The sequence below is a fragment of the Mirounga leonina genome, unplaced genomic scaffold (assembly GCF_011800145.1).
Source record: "Mirounga leonina isolate KUSES-001 unplaced genomic scaffold, KU_Mleo_1.0 Mir_321, whole genome shotgun sequence".
NCBI lineage: Eukaryota > Metazoa > Chordata > Mammalia > Carnivora > Phocidae > Mirounga > Mirounga leonina.
Genome location: NW_023270680.1, coordinates 4,980,169 through 4,996,533, shown reverse-complemented (window position 1 = coordinate 4,996,533; position 16,365 = coordinate 4,980,169). Strand labels below are relative to the sequence as shown.

Genomic DNA, 16,365 nt, shown 5'->3' with positions numbered 1-16,365 from the left:
GCCCAGGAGCCCTCACAAAGAAGGAATGTCACCAGCGTGGCAGGGTCTTCCTCCGCACATTTTATTGCAAAAGTTTTAAAGCGCTCAGGTAGAAATGATAAGTGGGTGGTGACCCACACCCACCACCCAGACCCCACAGCTGCCGGTCAGTACGGGGCTGATTTTGCTTGACACGTGTGTGTGCTTTACTCACTTTCTGGCTGAACTCTTTCAAAGTGAGTTTTAGGCATCATGACATCTACGTAAATACTTTAGCTTGTGCCTCCTAAAAATAAGGACGTCACGTTCTCCTACGTTACTACAGCCCTGTTGTTACAACTAGAAAACGAGCATCCCATTCCGGTCCATCTTCAGCGTTTCCAGGCATTCCAGGGACATCCGGACGGCGGTGTGTTTACCGTGATGTAATCAAGGATCATCACAGCAGGTTGGAGGTTCCGTCTCTGTGGTCTTTTGAAAACAACCCCCTTTTGTTTTCTGACATGACTCGTTCCTAATGAAGCTGCGCTCCTACTGACCACATTCCCATTCCGGTTTCGCGAACGGTCCCGACAGGTCTGCGGGAAGCTCACCTGCTGGCTTGCAGGCCTGCTGTCCCCCGGCCCCCCCCGCCCCCATTCTGGTCAGGGGCCCAGGGGCACCATGGGATTGAGAGTGGCCATGCCAGTCTCCGTGTCTCCACGTGGCTGCCGTGAATGTGAGCCGCGAGCGTGCTTCTGTGGAGGACTCATAAATGCCTGACGTCACTCACCGGACCAGTGGGGAGTGGCATCCGCCCACCATCCGTCAACCCCCTGTCTCTTCTCTGCGCCTCCTGGTTTGGAAAGAGATGGTCCAGGCAGAGCCACAATCAAATACATTTTCTCTAAATCACCTGTTAAAATGGCTTCCTCTGCACCAGATCGAGGTTTCGTACCTGGTGAGATCTTTAGGTTTAAACAAACGCAGCTAAAAAGACTCTCAGTCATCACCCCCGCTGTGTTTTCCATCATGAACCCACTGAGGGCGTCAGCCCTCCTGACAGCTTTCCCTGTGAAGTCTGCACCCTCGCTTGACCCCGTCCTTGGACGTACGACCGCACGTGGCCTTCGAGGTCCTGCCTGCCCTGCTTCTCCGGACGCCTGTCTCTCCTGCCTGCCCTGCTTCTCCGGACGCCTGTCTCCTGCCTGTCCTGCTTCTCCAGACGCCTATCTCTCCTTCCCTTACTTGGGGACTTGCAGCTGTGCCCCCGGGGCCCTGATGCTGAAGGTTTCCCGTCTCTCTGGGGCTGGGCTCCCTTCTAGAGCTTCCGGAACAAAGTTCTCTCATCTGCTTCCATATTAACTGTCCAGCCAGGGTTTTCTTTCTTGGCAACCTAACACTTTAAGAGAGTTGGCCACGTTCCTCTCAAGGTTACCATGAATTCAGCAAACTCTTCCTTGTTAGAAGTCAGTGCAGGTGAGTAGCAACCCTCGCCTGTGGACTTCCAGGATCTCGGGAAACCGGGACTTGAAACTGTACTTCCACTCCTAGCCCCACGCTTCCCTCCTTCCTGCCCCTCTCCTCCACATCTTCCCAGCTCGTCTCCTGTCCACTTCATTCCCATTTGCCTGGAGAGCGTGCCCTCCTAGCAGTGAGGCCTCCCGGAAGACGTCCAGTGGGTGGCAGCCCTCCTTCTGCAGGGATGCTGACCTCGCCTGCGTGGTGCCTTCTGAACCGGGCAAGGCGAGCGTCACCCACCTGGCCACGTGGTCCGTAACAGGCGGTGGGAACCTGGGAGCGCAGAGCCCATTGCTCTCCAGAGAGGCCTTGAGTCTCCGACGGATTCTACTCTGTCACTTTGCCCAGTGTGGCGGCAGATCCGTGGCCCCAAGATGCCCACATCCCAACTCCGGCATCTGTGAGCAGTCACCTCGCGGGAGGGAGATTTACATGACAGGTGGAAGGAGGGTTTGCAGATCAGCGGACACTGACTCAAGGCGATTCTGAGGAACTGTCGGAGCAGGGGTGCATGGAGGCGGGAGGCCGAGGGGAGGGGCTGCGAGCCGAGAACGTGGGCACATCTCAGTGGGAGGAGGCAGGGAGGCGCATTCTCCCTGGACCCTCAGAACCAGCCCGCCCGAAGCTTGATGAAGACTCATGTCGGACTTCCCGGCTGCAGACGTGTAATACGCGAGCATGGGGTGTCTGTGGCCATGGGGCGTGGCTCTCCTTACCGCAGCCACGGGGGACTGCCCCGTCCACGCCTCCGCCCACCGTGCCCTTCTCACACGGCCCCGGTGGCCACAGCTGTCACGAGGGGACCGTGGAACCGTATTTCTGTGAGGGTCTCGCGATGGAGATGAAGAAGCGGCCATACCATCCTCGCAGCATCTGTTGGCCCAGACGACGGCCTGGCTTCTCCAGGGTCTCGGGCACCACCGATTTGGGGGATACCTATGTGCCTGTGGGAGAGGCCATCTGCCGCAGTATTGGCCGAGCGCGGGCCCGCAGGGAGCTCCTGGGCCAGTCCCTTGGGATGTGGAAGGCATCCCATCTCCCCAGTGGGCGCTTCCACATCCCCTTCATCCACCCAGACACCCGGCTCCACGGGTGGGTCTCGTGGTCCCGCCCCGACGTCCGCCTGCTTCCCAGCAGCTCACCCTCCCTGGCAGGACTGGACCCTCCACAGCCACTGTGCTCCCGTGGGAGGGGGGTGCTGGCCACCCCGGCCCACTCGCAGGGACGGAGGAAGCCAGAAGCTGCTCCCGCATCTGTTCCGTGTCCCTCCGTCCCCAGGGCCACACCCCTTCTCCTGTGGGAAGGGCTTGTTCTGTGGGGTATTTGGGCATCCCTCCCCACCTCTGTTACGTTAATCAGCAAGTTTCCTGCCGAGCTTTCTTCTTTCACTTTTCCAGAAGCATCCTAGTTGGCAAGGCCTCGGGGGGAATAATGTTGTCTCAGACGGCATTACGAAGGGTCAGGGGTCACTGTGTCCTCCTGGGTCCCCTTCAGATGTCAGGACTATCCCTCGAAGACGACGGCTTGTGCCCACCGTCCACCCCCCCACACGGGCTCTAGTCCCCCCAGTCGGCACAGATGCAGGTGGGATTGTTTTCTGGGGGCAGCCTGTGTTCTCAACGAAACACAGCTCTGTCTTCTTTGTTTGAACGTGTGTGACTGCCCACCCCCCGGAGGATGCGGGAGCCACACACTCGGCCACCTGCGTCTCGTGCATTTCCTCGTCTCAGCCACGGGTGGGCCGTGGTTCCTCACACGAGTAGAGGTGAAATCTGTGTGCGTTGGCTGCAGGTCTCAGCAGAATTACGCAGGTGGCGTGGCTGTGCTCACGTGCTGTCTCTGCTCTCGTCATCGCTGTGCGTGCGGCACCGATCCCGCAAGACGCCCACCACGCTGCCTCCCTCGGCTTTGCCCTCCCGGTCGGACGCAGCGCCCATGCATGGCCCCAACACCGGCATGGGAGGGGCGCTCCCTCCACCCACCACCGCGGGCTGCCCACGGTTCCCACAGTGCCTTGGCCCACTCCTCCCCTCCGGCCCGAAGTCAAGGACGTGGCCCCACATCTGTTTGCTGAGCGCTCTCAGAGGATCCTGATCCTTTACTCTGCTGGTGGCACCCTTCTTGCTTGTCCGGGCTCGTCTCCTGTGGAAGAGACGGGGAAACTGGGTCAGAGGAAGCAGGACGAGCCTGGCGAGGGGAAGGCCAGCCAGTCATGAGGAAGCCGGAGGGGACGGAGACCCGACTCCAGGTGTGTGGGCCCGGGGCGCCACGAGACCACAGGCCACAGCGGAAACAACAGGAGTTAATTCTCAGTCCCGGAGGCGGGATGTCAGAGGCTCTGAGGGAGCACCTGCTCCAGGCTCTCTGCTCGGCATGCACACACATCGTCTTCCGCATCTGCCTCTCCCCACAGGGACACCAGAGACCTCCACAGGGGTCACGTCTGAGGTCCTGGGGGTAGGGATGCCAGCACATCTTTGTCCTGCAGACAAGGGTTACACGGGTCAACGCTTGACCCCAGGGGGGCTCGGGGGGCAGTGCCAGGCCACAGACCAGAAACCACCAGAGTCGGTTCCTACGTGTGCCCAGGTGTCCCTTTTCCCCAGAGCTGCGCTGCGGTGGGCGAGGCCCGCACGTGGTCGGAACTGCCCCCGGCGTGGGTGTCCCGCTGAGTCCGGCCCTCATCCTCCTCCACACTGTCGTTCACCTGCAGAGCAAGCTGCCAGTCCTATTTGGGGATTTCTTTTTGAGAGATCTGCTGAGATGTGAGTGAACTATCGAAGCCACGAGATAGGAGACCAGGCTGTCGTGGGACTCCAAGACCTCCTCCTGCTGCGTCTGGGGCCAGAGGCCGACGTGAGCCTCTGTGCTGGGTGACGGGCGGGTGACAGAATGGGTCACATTCTCTCACCAGCTCTGGATGCAGGAGGGTGCTGTGAATCTGGGACCTCACCACCCAGACCACCCAAACGCAGCCCTGTGTGCTGATCCAAGGAGGCGCTGAGTGCAACCCTAATGCTTTTTCTTCTGGGAGGTTTGATGACCTTTAGAATTTGAGCTAAGAGTTTCCAGCACGCTTACCTAAGAGCAGAACACCCACTTACTGACTGAGGAAGGGAAGGCCACGGGAAGAAGCTTGAGCCGACCTTTCTAGAGAGGACTTACCATTCAGAGCAAGAATGTTTCCTAACCTCACTGTGGTCTTCAGCTTCCCCGATCTGCAAAGAAGCACACTGTCTGTGTAGCAACTCAGTCTTCAAACAAATATATAGAAATGTATAGCTTTGCTCAACGATGCCGAGTCCAAATCAGTAAAGATAGTCTCGCATGTAACTGGCTGGGATCCCTGGGCCAGCTTTAACAGCTGGGAGACCGATGGCAGCGAGCTGCAGGCTGTGTGCTCCCAGTGCACTAAACCATCCATGGACCCGTGAAATTGGAGAAGGAACTGGTGGCCACTGATGCCGCGAGCTTCTCCGGGTGACGGGTCTCCATTAAAGACTCAGAGCCCCAACTCCGCGGCGCAGAATGCCGGTGGGTCACCAGACCCAATCTGCATTTCCACCAGCCACACCTTCAAAGTAAAGGAAACGGCATCCAGCCAGCACGAGAGAAAGCAGTGACCGCTGGGAGGCCCCATGAGGACATTGGCAGAGCGCTCGGGTGAAGAATCCCTTCGTGTGGTCAGCCAGCAATGCCCCCACGCACCTGATCCGAAGGCATCCAACATCCAGGAATTCATCTGCTAGTGCTGTGAAGATCACTGACCCACATTTATCAATTCACTTGGCACGAATGACATAATCAGGATGCCTAAAGAAACACTACCCTTGGTGTCAAGACGGGTTAGAGGCAAAGGAAGCCTCCACGCACCATCCTTAAATAGTTCATGTGGACGTGTTCTAGACGACGGCAAGAGTGGGACATGCCCCCACTCATGGGTCGGCCACAGCCCTCCAGATATACCCTGGGCTGTCTTCACGCGCTCTTTGTCCCACTAATAAGAAGAAATTCTAGAACTTTTGGCATTTATGAAAATCATTTCAATCTAAAATGGGGACCCAGACCCCGTTCTATCTATGGCACCGTGTTCCCAGAAGAAGAAAGGTACTATGTGTGAAACTACTCTTGGAGCAGAGAGAACGCTGGAGAAGCTTGGAACATCGCTCTTGAACAAGGAGTTGAGAAAAGGAACGTGCCCCACACAGCAGCGTAGTTCAACAAGTTTCTTCTTGGCAGGTGTCTTTCTCCTCCACTCCCTGATAAAGCTCACTGTTGTAGATCTCACGAGAGAAAACAACTCCATCTTAGGGTCAAATACAGACAGAAGACACTGAGTTTCCATCTCCTGGCTCCCAAGTGAGGTCTCGAAGACCCTAAAGGACACACACCCTTCTCAACTGAAGGGCAAGCACCCAGTTGGCTACAAATCCTTGCTCCGTGGTTGGGGCCATTGTGTCTGCTCCAGGCAGGTGTATGTGTTCACACTGGCCATGCTCAGTCAGTGCAGCAGGGGCGAGGGAGAGGAGGGTTTGCTCATGAGCCCGCCCTGGGCTCACCTCCAGCTTGGTCACGTGACCTCCAGTGACTCTGTCATGCCGCCAGGCCACACAAAGAATAAAGGCAGCCAGACTCAACTTCATGGCAGCTCACTGGCTCCCATATCAGCTCTTTTAAGAAGATGAACAGGAAGAGTGAACCACAAGATAGTTGAGATTTGCCCAACCCATCGAAATACCCCCTGAGCCATCCCTGCCGCGTGTCCCTCCTCTGTGCCCCAACCCGTCCAGGGCGGTTCTAGGTGTTTCAGATGGAGCTTCAGATGGCCCAATATTAAAAACAAAACAAGCTCACTGTTATTTCTGAAAGCAGCGCGTTGCCGCAAAATCAACTATGTGATGGGAAGGCAGCAGAACTCTGAAGCTTTTGAAGACCTTATCCCAGACTCGATGGTGGCTTGAAAAGGGCGGCCTGCGGGAAGTGAGCACGGCGGAAACAGCGCCTCACGGGGAGCCTGACAGAGCGCAGGCTGTCCTCACCACCGGGCGCAGGCTCCAAACAGCTTGTCCCCTCAGTCGTCAGAGTGCCGAGCTCTGAGTGCCGAACGAAAATGCCAGATTGCATTTTTATTTCACCAAGACTCCCACGTTTGTGAACTGTTTTCTTAATTTTCCGGCTCAAAAATCCAGCTGGTGCTTGTTCACTGGGCTGGTCGCTCGCAGGGCAGGGCAGGGCCGTCCCCTGGGAGGTGAAGGGCGCCCAGCAGCCCCCAAGCCTGCGCCTGTCTAGCTGGGTGACGTGTGGTGCCTTCACAGCCCTCTGAGGCCAGAGATTGGCGGCCGCGGCTCTTCCTCCCTGTACCCCTCCCGTCCCTTCACCAGTGACCCTGCTCTTTGACAAATTTCTCTTGACAGTCGGGGGGGTCCCCGTTGCCGATATCAACAGTGCCTGAAGTTGACTGTGGTGAACATATTTCTAATGGGGCAGGGCCCCTGGGAGGCCCTCTGGAGCCCTCTAGAAGCAGCCAGAAGCTCTGCTTTTTTATTCCAGAATTCTGTGTAGGCTGCAACAGTAGGCCCGGTGTGTCCTTCAGAAAAGGTGCCTGCTTCTGAGCAACACATCACAGCCTCCAGCTTGATGTGTTCATGAGGCACCCTGCTGTGGAACTGGGCTTCTCGAACTTCATTGGGAGGTAGTGTAACCAGGTCCAAGCTCTTTCTGCTCGCTGCACAACAGGCCAGTAAGTCAAGAGGCACGGTGTTGGAGTAAGGAAAGCAACTTCATCCAGAAAGCCAACAGACCAAGATGGCAGCCTGTCATCCTAAAGAACCAACTGGCCTCGCACAAATGCAGGCTTCTTTTATGTTGAGAGAAGGGAATGCAAGCTGGTGCAGCCACTCTGGAAAACAGTATGGAGTTTCCTCAAGACGTTAAAAATAGAGCTACCCTACCACCCAGCAATGGTACCACTGGGTATTTGCCCCAAAGACACAGATGTAGTGAAAAGAAGGGGCACCTGCCCCCCAATGTTCATAGCAGCAATGTCCACAATAGCCAAACGGTGGGAAGGAGCCGAGATGCCCTTCAACAGATGAATGGATAAAGAAGATGTGGTCCATATATACAATGGAATATCACTCAGCCACCAGAAAGGATGAATACCTACCATTTACACTGACATGGATGGAACTGGAGGGGATAATGCTGAGCGAAATAAGTCAATCAGAGAAAGACAATTATATGGCTTCACTTATATGTGGAATATAAGGAATAGCATGGAAGACCACAGGGGAAGGGAGGGAAAACTGAATGGGAAGAAATCAGAGAGGGAAACAAAGCATGAGAGACTCTTAATCATAGGAAACAAACTGAGCGTTGCTGGAGGGGAAGTGGGGGGGATGGGGTAACCGGGTGATGGGCTTTAAGGAGGGCACGTGATGTGATGAGCACTGGGTGTTATATGCAACTGATGAAATCATTGAACACCAGATCTGAAACTAATGACGTACTATATGTTGGCTAATTGAATTTAAATTTAAAAAAAGAGAGAGAAAGAAGGGGAAGGGGAGGGAGCTGGAGTCCAAAGGTGACTGATGACTGTGGACATCCAGGAGCCAGAAAGGCTCTGGGAAGGACGGTGAAACCTCTTTGTCCTTGGTTGCCTGATCTGTGTGGATAGGAATCCCACAATGGTCCTATAAATCTTGGACATAGCAACTTCTGTACATACTTCGTATCTCCTTGGGGGAACTTGGGTCTCGGGTAGGGGCGGTTTGCCTGAGTCTCAGCTGTCAGCAAAATTCCTTCAGTGTCTAGCGTGCCTACATGCAGGGCTGAGCAGAAGTTTCCAAGCTACAGGTCACAGCTTCGAGGGAGGTGAGAGCAACATGGAGTCAGGCGCCCTGAGTTTCTCCTGTACAGTAATGTTTGCAGCATGTTAGGATGTCAGAGTTGACCAATTTTTCTGGTAAATTTTATTTCAATTTCCTGCCACTGCCAATTTTCACTGTCTCAAGAATAAATCTGTGCAGGAACCCAACACCATCGAGCACATGGGATTTTTGTATCATTATTCACGCCGTAGGAGGATGCCTCGGCGGCTACCATCGTAAATGCTTTCTGAGCGTTTCCACTACTTTTGGGTGCAGATAACATATGCGTATGTAAGCACATCATGCAACGTATGGGCTCTTCCTCATCTCTCGATGTTTCTCATCTATCTTATCTCCACTGGAAAAAAGCTAACGTCAATACCTCAATAAGACTGATGGGATGATGTCCAGTACGGTAGACTCACCAAGTTTCCCAAGCCCCAGAGGTGTTGTCAAAAAAAAAAAAAATTAAGTAGGGGCGCCTGGGTGCCTCAGTCGGTTAAGCATCTGCCTTCGGCTCAGGTCGTGATCCCAGGGTCCTGGGATCGAGCCCCGCATCGGGCTCCCTGCTTGGCGGGAAGCCTGCTTCTCCCTCTCCCACTGCCCCTGTTTGTGTTCCCGCTCTTGCTGTGTATCTCTCTGTCAAATAAATAAATAAAATCTTTTTTAAAAATTAAGTAAAATCTCCTAGAGAAATGAAAGAAACACAAACCATAGCACAGTCCCCAGGCTTTCCTGCCCCCAGTGCCTGAGCTGTTTTCAAGTTTGGGAGCCTGGAATTGGATGCTCTGTGGGATGAGGGGCCGGGGTGAAACACTCACAGCCCCCCACATCCCTGGCTTCCAAGGCTCCAGCCAGTTTGTCTTTAGATTCTTAGAAGAAAAGATATAGGTGTTGTGTGGGGCACCCTGAGGCATCGACCAGAGCAAAGATAACAGGGTTGAGCACGCTGCCATGTTTGGTGGCTTTCAGTTCTCTGCTGCGCCTCGCAGAGGACAGAGAAGGTGGCTGCCCACCCAGGGAAGGCAGGAGGAAGGAGGGACTGTCGTGGGTGTCCCTCACCTGAGCCTGTAACCCGTCGGAACTGGTACCGCCCTGCTCCCCGCACGCCCTCCTCCACGTCCCTCCAAGGGCGAAGCTTGGAAAGTTCCCGAAAACAGGCAGAGGGATGTCACTGTACATAAGAGGGTGGTTATTCCAGAACCAGAATTAAGAATAACTCATGGATCAAGCACACTAAGTGTTGACAATCCCATGGCGCTAATCCCCACGGATGTGTCTGGTTTGCCACATCTGTCAAGTCCTGGTGCATGTTTGAGGCCTCCCCCTGCACGATCCCTCTTCCTTCTTCGGCCACGTTTTCTTTTTCTCCTACTGTCCCTCTAAAAGAAAAGTCCTGTAATCTCCAGAACTAAACCGTTTCCAGACCACAAAATTGTGTATAGAGAAGAGTTGCCTGATGTCTGAATATTCACGTAGATACGTATCTGCTATGTGCGGCCATATATGTCCACTAGCTGAAGGGAAACCCCAAAAAAGATCCTGCAGAGGGACACCTGACCCTGGTATTTGGACTCTAAGAAAGACCTTAGAATAGCTCAGTTCTGCCAGGGGAAACCTAGTGTCATTTGCCCACACTCCCTGCTTCTCTGCCCTGACGCCGAAGGACCGTGAATGGAGGACAGAGGGGGAAGTGACATGAACTGACCTCAGCAGAGCCCCAAGGAGGGACAGCAGCATAGGCATTCGACACCTGCTGTTCCCCTCTGTAGCCCCTGGGGACACAGGCCTGTGTGCTGATCTAACTCTATGCCTCTGCTTGCAGACGATCACTCCAGGATCCTGCTGAAATCCGAGAACAGTCACAGCAACTCGGACTACATCAACGCCAGCCCCATCGTGAGTACCTCCTGCTGGGGCCCCCACCCGTCCTCGTCCACGAGCCCGCGTGGTCTCAGCCGGGCGATTGGTCTCGACCGGCTGGCTAGCCAACGAGGTAGTTTGTCCCAAACGGGCGGCTAGCCAACTAGGTAGTGAATCTCAACCAGGTGACCGGTCTCAACCGGGTGGTTAGCCTCAACTGGGTGACTAGCCAACTAGGTATTTTGTCTCAACCGGGTGACTAGCCAACTAGATAGTTCGTCTCAACCAGGTGACTGGTCTCCACTGGGTAACTAGCCAAGTAGGTAGTTAGTTTCAATCAGGCGACTAGTCTCAACCAAATGACTAGTGAACCAGGTAATTAGTATTAGCCAGGCAACTAGTCTCAGCCAGGTCATTAGTCTTACCCAGGTGACTCATCTCAACCAGCTGGCCTGGGCTGGGTCCTCACCAGGCAGGAGCAGTCCTGGTTCCACTGGCTTGAGGGGCCCAGCAAGAGCGGCCGCTGGTTTACTGACTGGAACCCGTAACTTTTAGGAAAATCTATGGTTGGTGGCATTCCTCCTTTCTAGACCCACTTGTTCCCTGTTTGTTCAGGGGATATGGAAACAATTGGACCCCAACCCTCCCCTTGTTAAAAAGTTGGAGGGCACTGAGGCAGACATGCGTGCAGGCTGGTCCCCGGGGGTGTTTCCAGGGCGGACCTTCCCCTCAAGACAAGCAGTGAGCCGTGAGCAGGGCTGTGCCTCCCGGGGCCGGGCTTCCTGAGAACAGAACCCCTGGGGGGACCCCCGTGACCCGCAGCCCACGGCTGGCATGAGCCCCATGGGAGAGCGGGCAGGAGGGGGAGTCGGAGCGCCGGAGGGTGACGAGTCAGAGGTCAGACTAAGCCATGCTCAGCCTGGCTTTTCCAGAATGAAGTTAGAATGAGCGTAAGTGGGAAGCAAGTGAAACGAGTGTCCAGGAATGAGAGTTTTAAGCAGCGAGGTTGGTGGCGGAGAGTGTGGGAGCCAGTGGGGATTCCTGCGGGAGGTTGGGTGTGGCCCCACCCCTCCCCATCCCCCTCCCCTCGTGCCTCAACGTTGGTCATCAGGGAAGCGTCAGGATATCTGACTAAAATCTCAGATTTGCATGCAGCGGAACAGTGCGTGTAGGATTCCAGCTCAGGGAGCTTGCCGGTGATCTGTGGTGGCCGCTGAGGCCGTGGGTCATCTCTGGATTCAGGACGCACCCAGCAGCGTCCTGACGACCCTTGCATTCCGGCTGCAGCAGGCTCCCTTGAGAAGGTTCACTGTCAGATTTCAAGCGGCAGGAGCTGCTGCTAGAACGTTCTCGCAGCTGCTGGTTCTGTGTGTTTCCGGGGCGCCTGGCATATCAAGCTTATTCTTGGGAGTGCAGCGTGCCGTGGGCCCGAGCCCGTGTCCCGGCCCCCACGGTGCACAGTGGCCGCCTCACTGCGAGAAAGCGGGTTAAGAGCTGGTCGGCTGCTCCGTCTACACCCCAAGCCCAGACCTGGGCTCCCGCAGCTACTGTTAAGGGGTGGCCCCCTTCCCTCCAGCACAGGCAGACCTCAAGGACTGGCCCCACCTGTGTTCTCCAGGTTCTCCTCTGGGCCATTCTGTCTTTCTCAGTAAGTGCCCGGCTGGGCTTAGTGTTTTCTGTCAATTCTGGTTCAGAATCAAGCCAAAGCCTCATGGGTGTACAGCGTCCCCTTCTGTGGGTAGAGCATGGGTTCTGGTGGGGGGGCGGTAGGGGCCTGGACGTGCCCCCCGCGGTGGGCCCCGTTGCTGGCAGCTCAGATCTGCCTGGAGAGCCGTGTCCTCCTGCTGGGCTCCTTGTCCCGGGCATGAACCATGGGACAGGGCCGGGAAGAGAAGCAGAGCAGTTATTTTCAAGCCTAAAAGTGAGCGTCCACAGTTGGGGCGTGCCCAACTCCCCCTCATTTCATGGGTTCCAACTTCCCACTGTTGGTAGTCTCCGGGTGAGTGAAATGTCCGTGCAGAAGTCCATCCAGCGATGCTGGCGCTCCCGCGGGGCCCGGAGGTGGGGCACCTGAGCTGCTCCCGCACCTCCCACCGTCTGGCCTTGCCTCCGGGACGGGAAACGCGGGACGGCGCCCCCCGCCCCAACCCCACTGGGCTGGGGCTCGGGTCAGGAGGCGACGCCAGGAGAGAGAGGGACTTAAGGCATCTTTTATGTTTCCCCTTCATTTCACGCCACAATTCTCCTTTTCTCATTTGGGTTGTCAGAATGAACCGTGGTACCTCTTCACCTCTTCTTTCTGAAATGACTGAAGGTACAGTGATAATGAGCTTCCTAGCAGCACTTGAACGAAAAACTAACAATTACAGCCCAAGAAGACCCTGGCTGTGCAGAATAAAACTATGATAATTACATCTGTCATATTTGTACTTAGTCCTCATTAAATTCCAGGGAAGTCATCCGGTAGTAAATAATGTGCAATCTTTGCTTTGAGAGCAGAGGTCATGAAAGTAAATGGGAATTCCGTGCTCCCGCCCAGCACGTGTGAGGGGCAGCCCGTGGGCTCCACCCAGGAGTGCAGCCCAGCTCTTCCCGGGGACGCAGGCTGAGGCATGTCGTTGGCACGCCTAACACACGGTGTGCTCAAAACAGCACACGCATGTCTTTACCAGGGACGGGTCCAAAATTCCCAGCGCTTGAAACTAAACTTATTCTTCATTCCACTGTTTCCTGAGGGGGAAGAAACTGTTGAACGTTTTAATTCAGAACGCATTTAACTAACGTGAGTGGTGCGCCTGGACTCCTCAGGAAATCGGGTGACCGGTCAGGTGTCCTGAACATCATAAGAAATTGGGCAAATATGGGAGCCAACTCTGGGGTTCTCAGAAAATATTTACAAGCAAGCATCTATGTGTGTATGTTATATTCCATAATTTACTTAAACCTTAATTCAGAAGAAGAAAATATGAAAATAGCTTCAGCTCCTAAGTCAGCCTGTCTCACATCAGTTACGGAAGCTACCGTTCTCAGTAAATTCCCGTATGAAGACTTCTAGAAAATTGACTTAAAAAGTCTGACTCGATATTCGCTTGTTTTTAAGAAAACGTTCTGTGATATTTGCTCTAAATGTTAGAAAAAAAAACAGATGCAGGGGCAGGCAGATAGGAATAGAGAAAGAAAACGTGCATGTTTACTCTCTGAGATTTCAGAGTGAGAGGCCTGGCCCCGCACCGCTCCCCGGGTCACGGTCAAGACCAGGCCGTCGGGCTGGACGGAGCTGGCTCTCCCTGCGGGACCGCAGCGGGCAGCCTGCCGGCCCCACCCTCGAGCTCGTCAAGGCTTCGGGACGTGGGTCCCTGGTCTTGGCACGCTGAATGCTTGAGTTTAAAAATCTGTTTGTTCGTAGTACTGGGGAAATTATTGCTGAGTTTTTAATGCACGTTAGAGTTTCTCCCACCCATTTAATGATGGGCATTGCCTGGCTTACAGCAGATGGCTAGGCTTGCTTTCGGAGCCTGTGCATTTAGAAACTCGATGGACACACCTTTCCCGTACCCTGCCAGCCACGGGCAGAGTGGATTCAACACAGTTTTCTGGGGGGAAAATGACCTAGTGAAAGCAAAATGGTAGTGGTAGTTGTACCTGGGACCCGGCGCCCCGTGACCCTCGCTTGCTACGCAGTCTCTGGGAGTAAGTCCTATTTGATGGTGGGGGCCCGTCTGCCTTACGCAGCGCACAAGGGAGAAGGCCGCCTGAGAGCATGGAGCGAACCCCCACGGGCTTTGACGGATAGCCTCAAGGTTACGGCCAACACACTCCCACGGCACGCAAGAGGAGTCCGCACGTATGCGCACGTGGAATCCCAGAGCTGAAGGGCACGTGGAGGTCATGTGGGCAGCCACCCCAATCTCAGACACTGACCGAGGCCCAGACCCGGGAGCTGACGTCCTCCACCGCCCCGGAGCCTGCGTTTGTGAACAAGTAAAGAGGCCTCCACAAAGAACAGGAGAGTGGCGAGCGGTGGGGCAGCGGCGGCTCAGATCACAGGGGGCTGCAGGCGCCATGCTCACGCCGTGCTCACGCCCTGGGCGGTAGAGGACGACACACGCCCACGTCCACCAGGGGCTGTGGGCCAGAGTTCCTGGTGGAAAAGTGCTGTTAGTAGAAACTTGATTGCCTCTGATTACACTTCTCCTGCACTGGAAATCTTAAATATAAAGCTTCTGTTCATTTAGTTAAATATTTGCTTTACTCTTTTTCGGCTAAAGATTGCACAAAACCGTGAGACACATGCAAAGCGCTTCTGCCCAGAATTATTTTCTGTCCAACAAAATGTGCACGGAATGAAATAATTCTAATTGTCTTTGAATTATTGTTAAACGGATGACACATTTTGCCACTCTGTGGTCATTATGCTATCTACTGCCTCCCAGGTGGCCGCCGCGTGGCCGCCATCGAGGGGGCTGGGCGAGCGGTGGGCCTTGTCCACACCCTCCCCGGCCTGGGCTGGAGGGGGCCACGGCAGACCACCAAGACCAACCGCAGTGGGTTGCCTTGTTTACCCTCCTGAAGCCCTGTTCAGGTTTTTACTTTTAATCACAGATTTCTCAGTTTAAAAGCCACTAAGTGTGCTAGTTTGAACACACTAACGATTTTTAAATTTGGTGCTCTCTAAATTGCTTTGGTCAAAAAACCACATTTGAAAAGGAGGCGGGGTTTTACTTTTTATGCAGAATTGTTTGCTAGAAAGAGACGGGGTTTTTGTAAATAGCTGTCACCTCCAACAAATGCATATTTTGAAAAATCAAAACTCCTTATTTCTGCTAAGCTTTTCTACTGAAACATTTTAATTGGGGCTTTTAGCGAGAGTAACGTAATTTTACCTGTATTGTGTGTGCTGTGGTGAATTTGAAAACGAGGTCCAGTTTTAATTGGGAATCACTAAATTGGAGGCAGAAAAAGCATTTTCCTGCCGCCCCCCACCCCAGCCGGCATTCCATTGTTGTTCTGTGGGAATGACTTACATCGGCTCTTCCGCGGTGCACGTAATTATAAGGTGCGTCACGCACCCTTTTATGCTGACGACCGTCATCTCTGCGAGGATCACTAAATCCGTGCTCTGGAGACCGTGCCTCCCGCAGGCTGTCCTTCAAACCCAGCGTGGGGCCGTGTGTTAGGGTGGCTCTAGGGTGGACAGCCGACATCCTCGTGTGCTGCCATAGAACCATGTGTGGCTGAAACCTCCTCCTTTCTCACTGTATTGGGAAATGTGTTCTTAACAAATATCTTTAAACAGAGCATTTTAAATGTTTTCTCAAACCCTGGTATCAGAAGAGTAATAGAGTCTAGTGCCAGATGGGAAAGATTCAGGGACTGAGCATGTGTGACAGGTGAGCACCAAGGTGAGGCTCCAGCACGAGGCCCTGTCCGTCCCCCTGGGGTGGTCTCCGTGGTCCCGCCCAGGGTGCGCGGCGGGCAGGGAAGTCCCGTGAGGGGAAAGGGCTGTCCACAGCATTTCCATCCAATTTCCTTCTCTAGGCTTTGTTCCCTGGGTCCCTTTCTCCCTTCTGTTTCCTGCTTAGATGTCTTTAAATTAAATGTCATAATGAAGGTATTTTAAGCCAGACCCCTCTGTTGAGGCCAGCAGGCTTGGACAAACCAACCAGGCAGAAAACCCCTAACTGCATTCTGCTGTTTGTCCGTCTTCAGCCCCTTGCCTGGCGCCATAGGACTAGAATTGGAAACAAGCTGCTGGAAGCCTGGGCCTGTCTCCCAGGGAGGGCCTGCACACCATGCTCGCAGACCCCTGGCATGATCCGGGGTGCCAGCGCCACTTCCTGGGTAACAGGAACAAGCCCCCATGTGAGAGGAGTTAACTCTTAGGGGAGGCAGGATGCACTTGTTCATTCATTCTTCCAGGACCCTGAAGGGTGGTCATGGGCCTGGCCCCCTGGTTTCACCTCTCCCAGCCCCACATCTGCAGTTCTCACAAAGTGCTTGTTGATTGGAACCCTGCACGTGGCCTATGGTGGGTGTGCAGGCAGCTCACACTGGCAGGTGGCCAGGGTCGAGGCTCATGGCTGGGGTGGAGGCCATGCATGCTGGCTGGTGGCCTGGGGAGGCCCGTGGCCTGGGGGGAGGCTCATGGCCT

General features: G+C 54.7%; 1 protein-coding gene across 1 annotated transcript in view; it reads left to right on the top strand.

Moving 5' to 3' along the window:
• Positions 1-16,365, top strand: part of PTPRN2 (protein tyrosine phosphatase receptor type N2) — a 119,153-nt gene that overhangs the window by 60,159 nt on the left and 42,629 nt on the right. Inside the window, exon 8 of the mRNA XM_035029802.1 lies at positions 10,177-10,250. Coding sequence (XP_034885693.1) covers positions 10,177-10,250 — 74 coding nt within the window. The remainder of the gene's footprint in view (positions 1-10,176; positions 10,251-16,365) is intronic.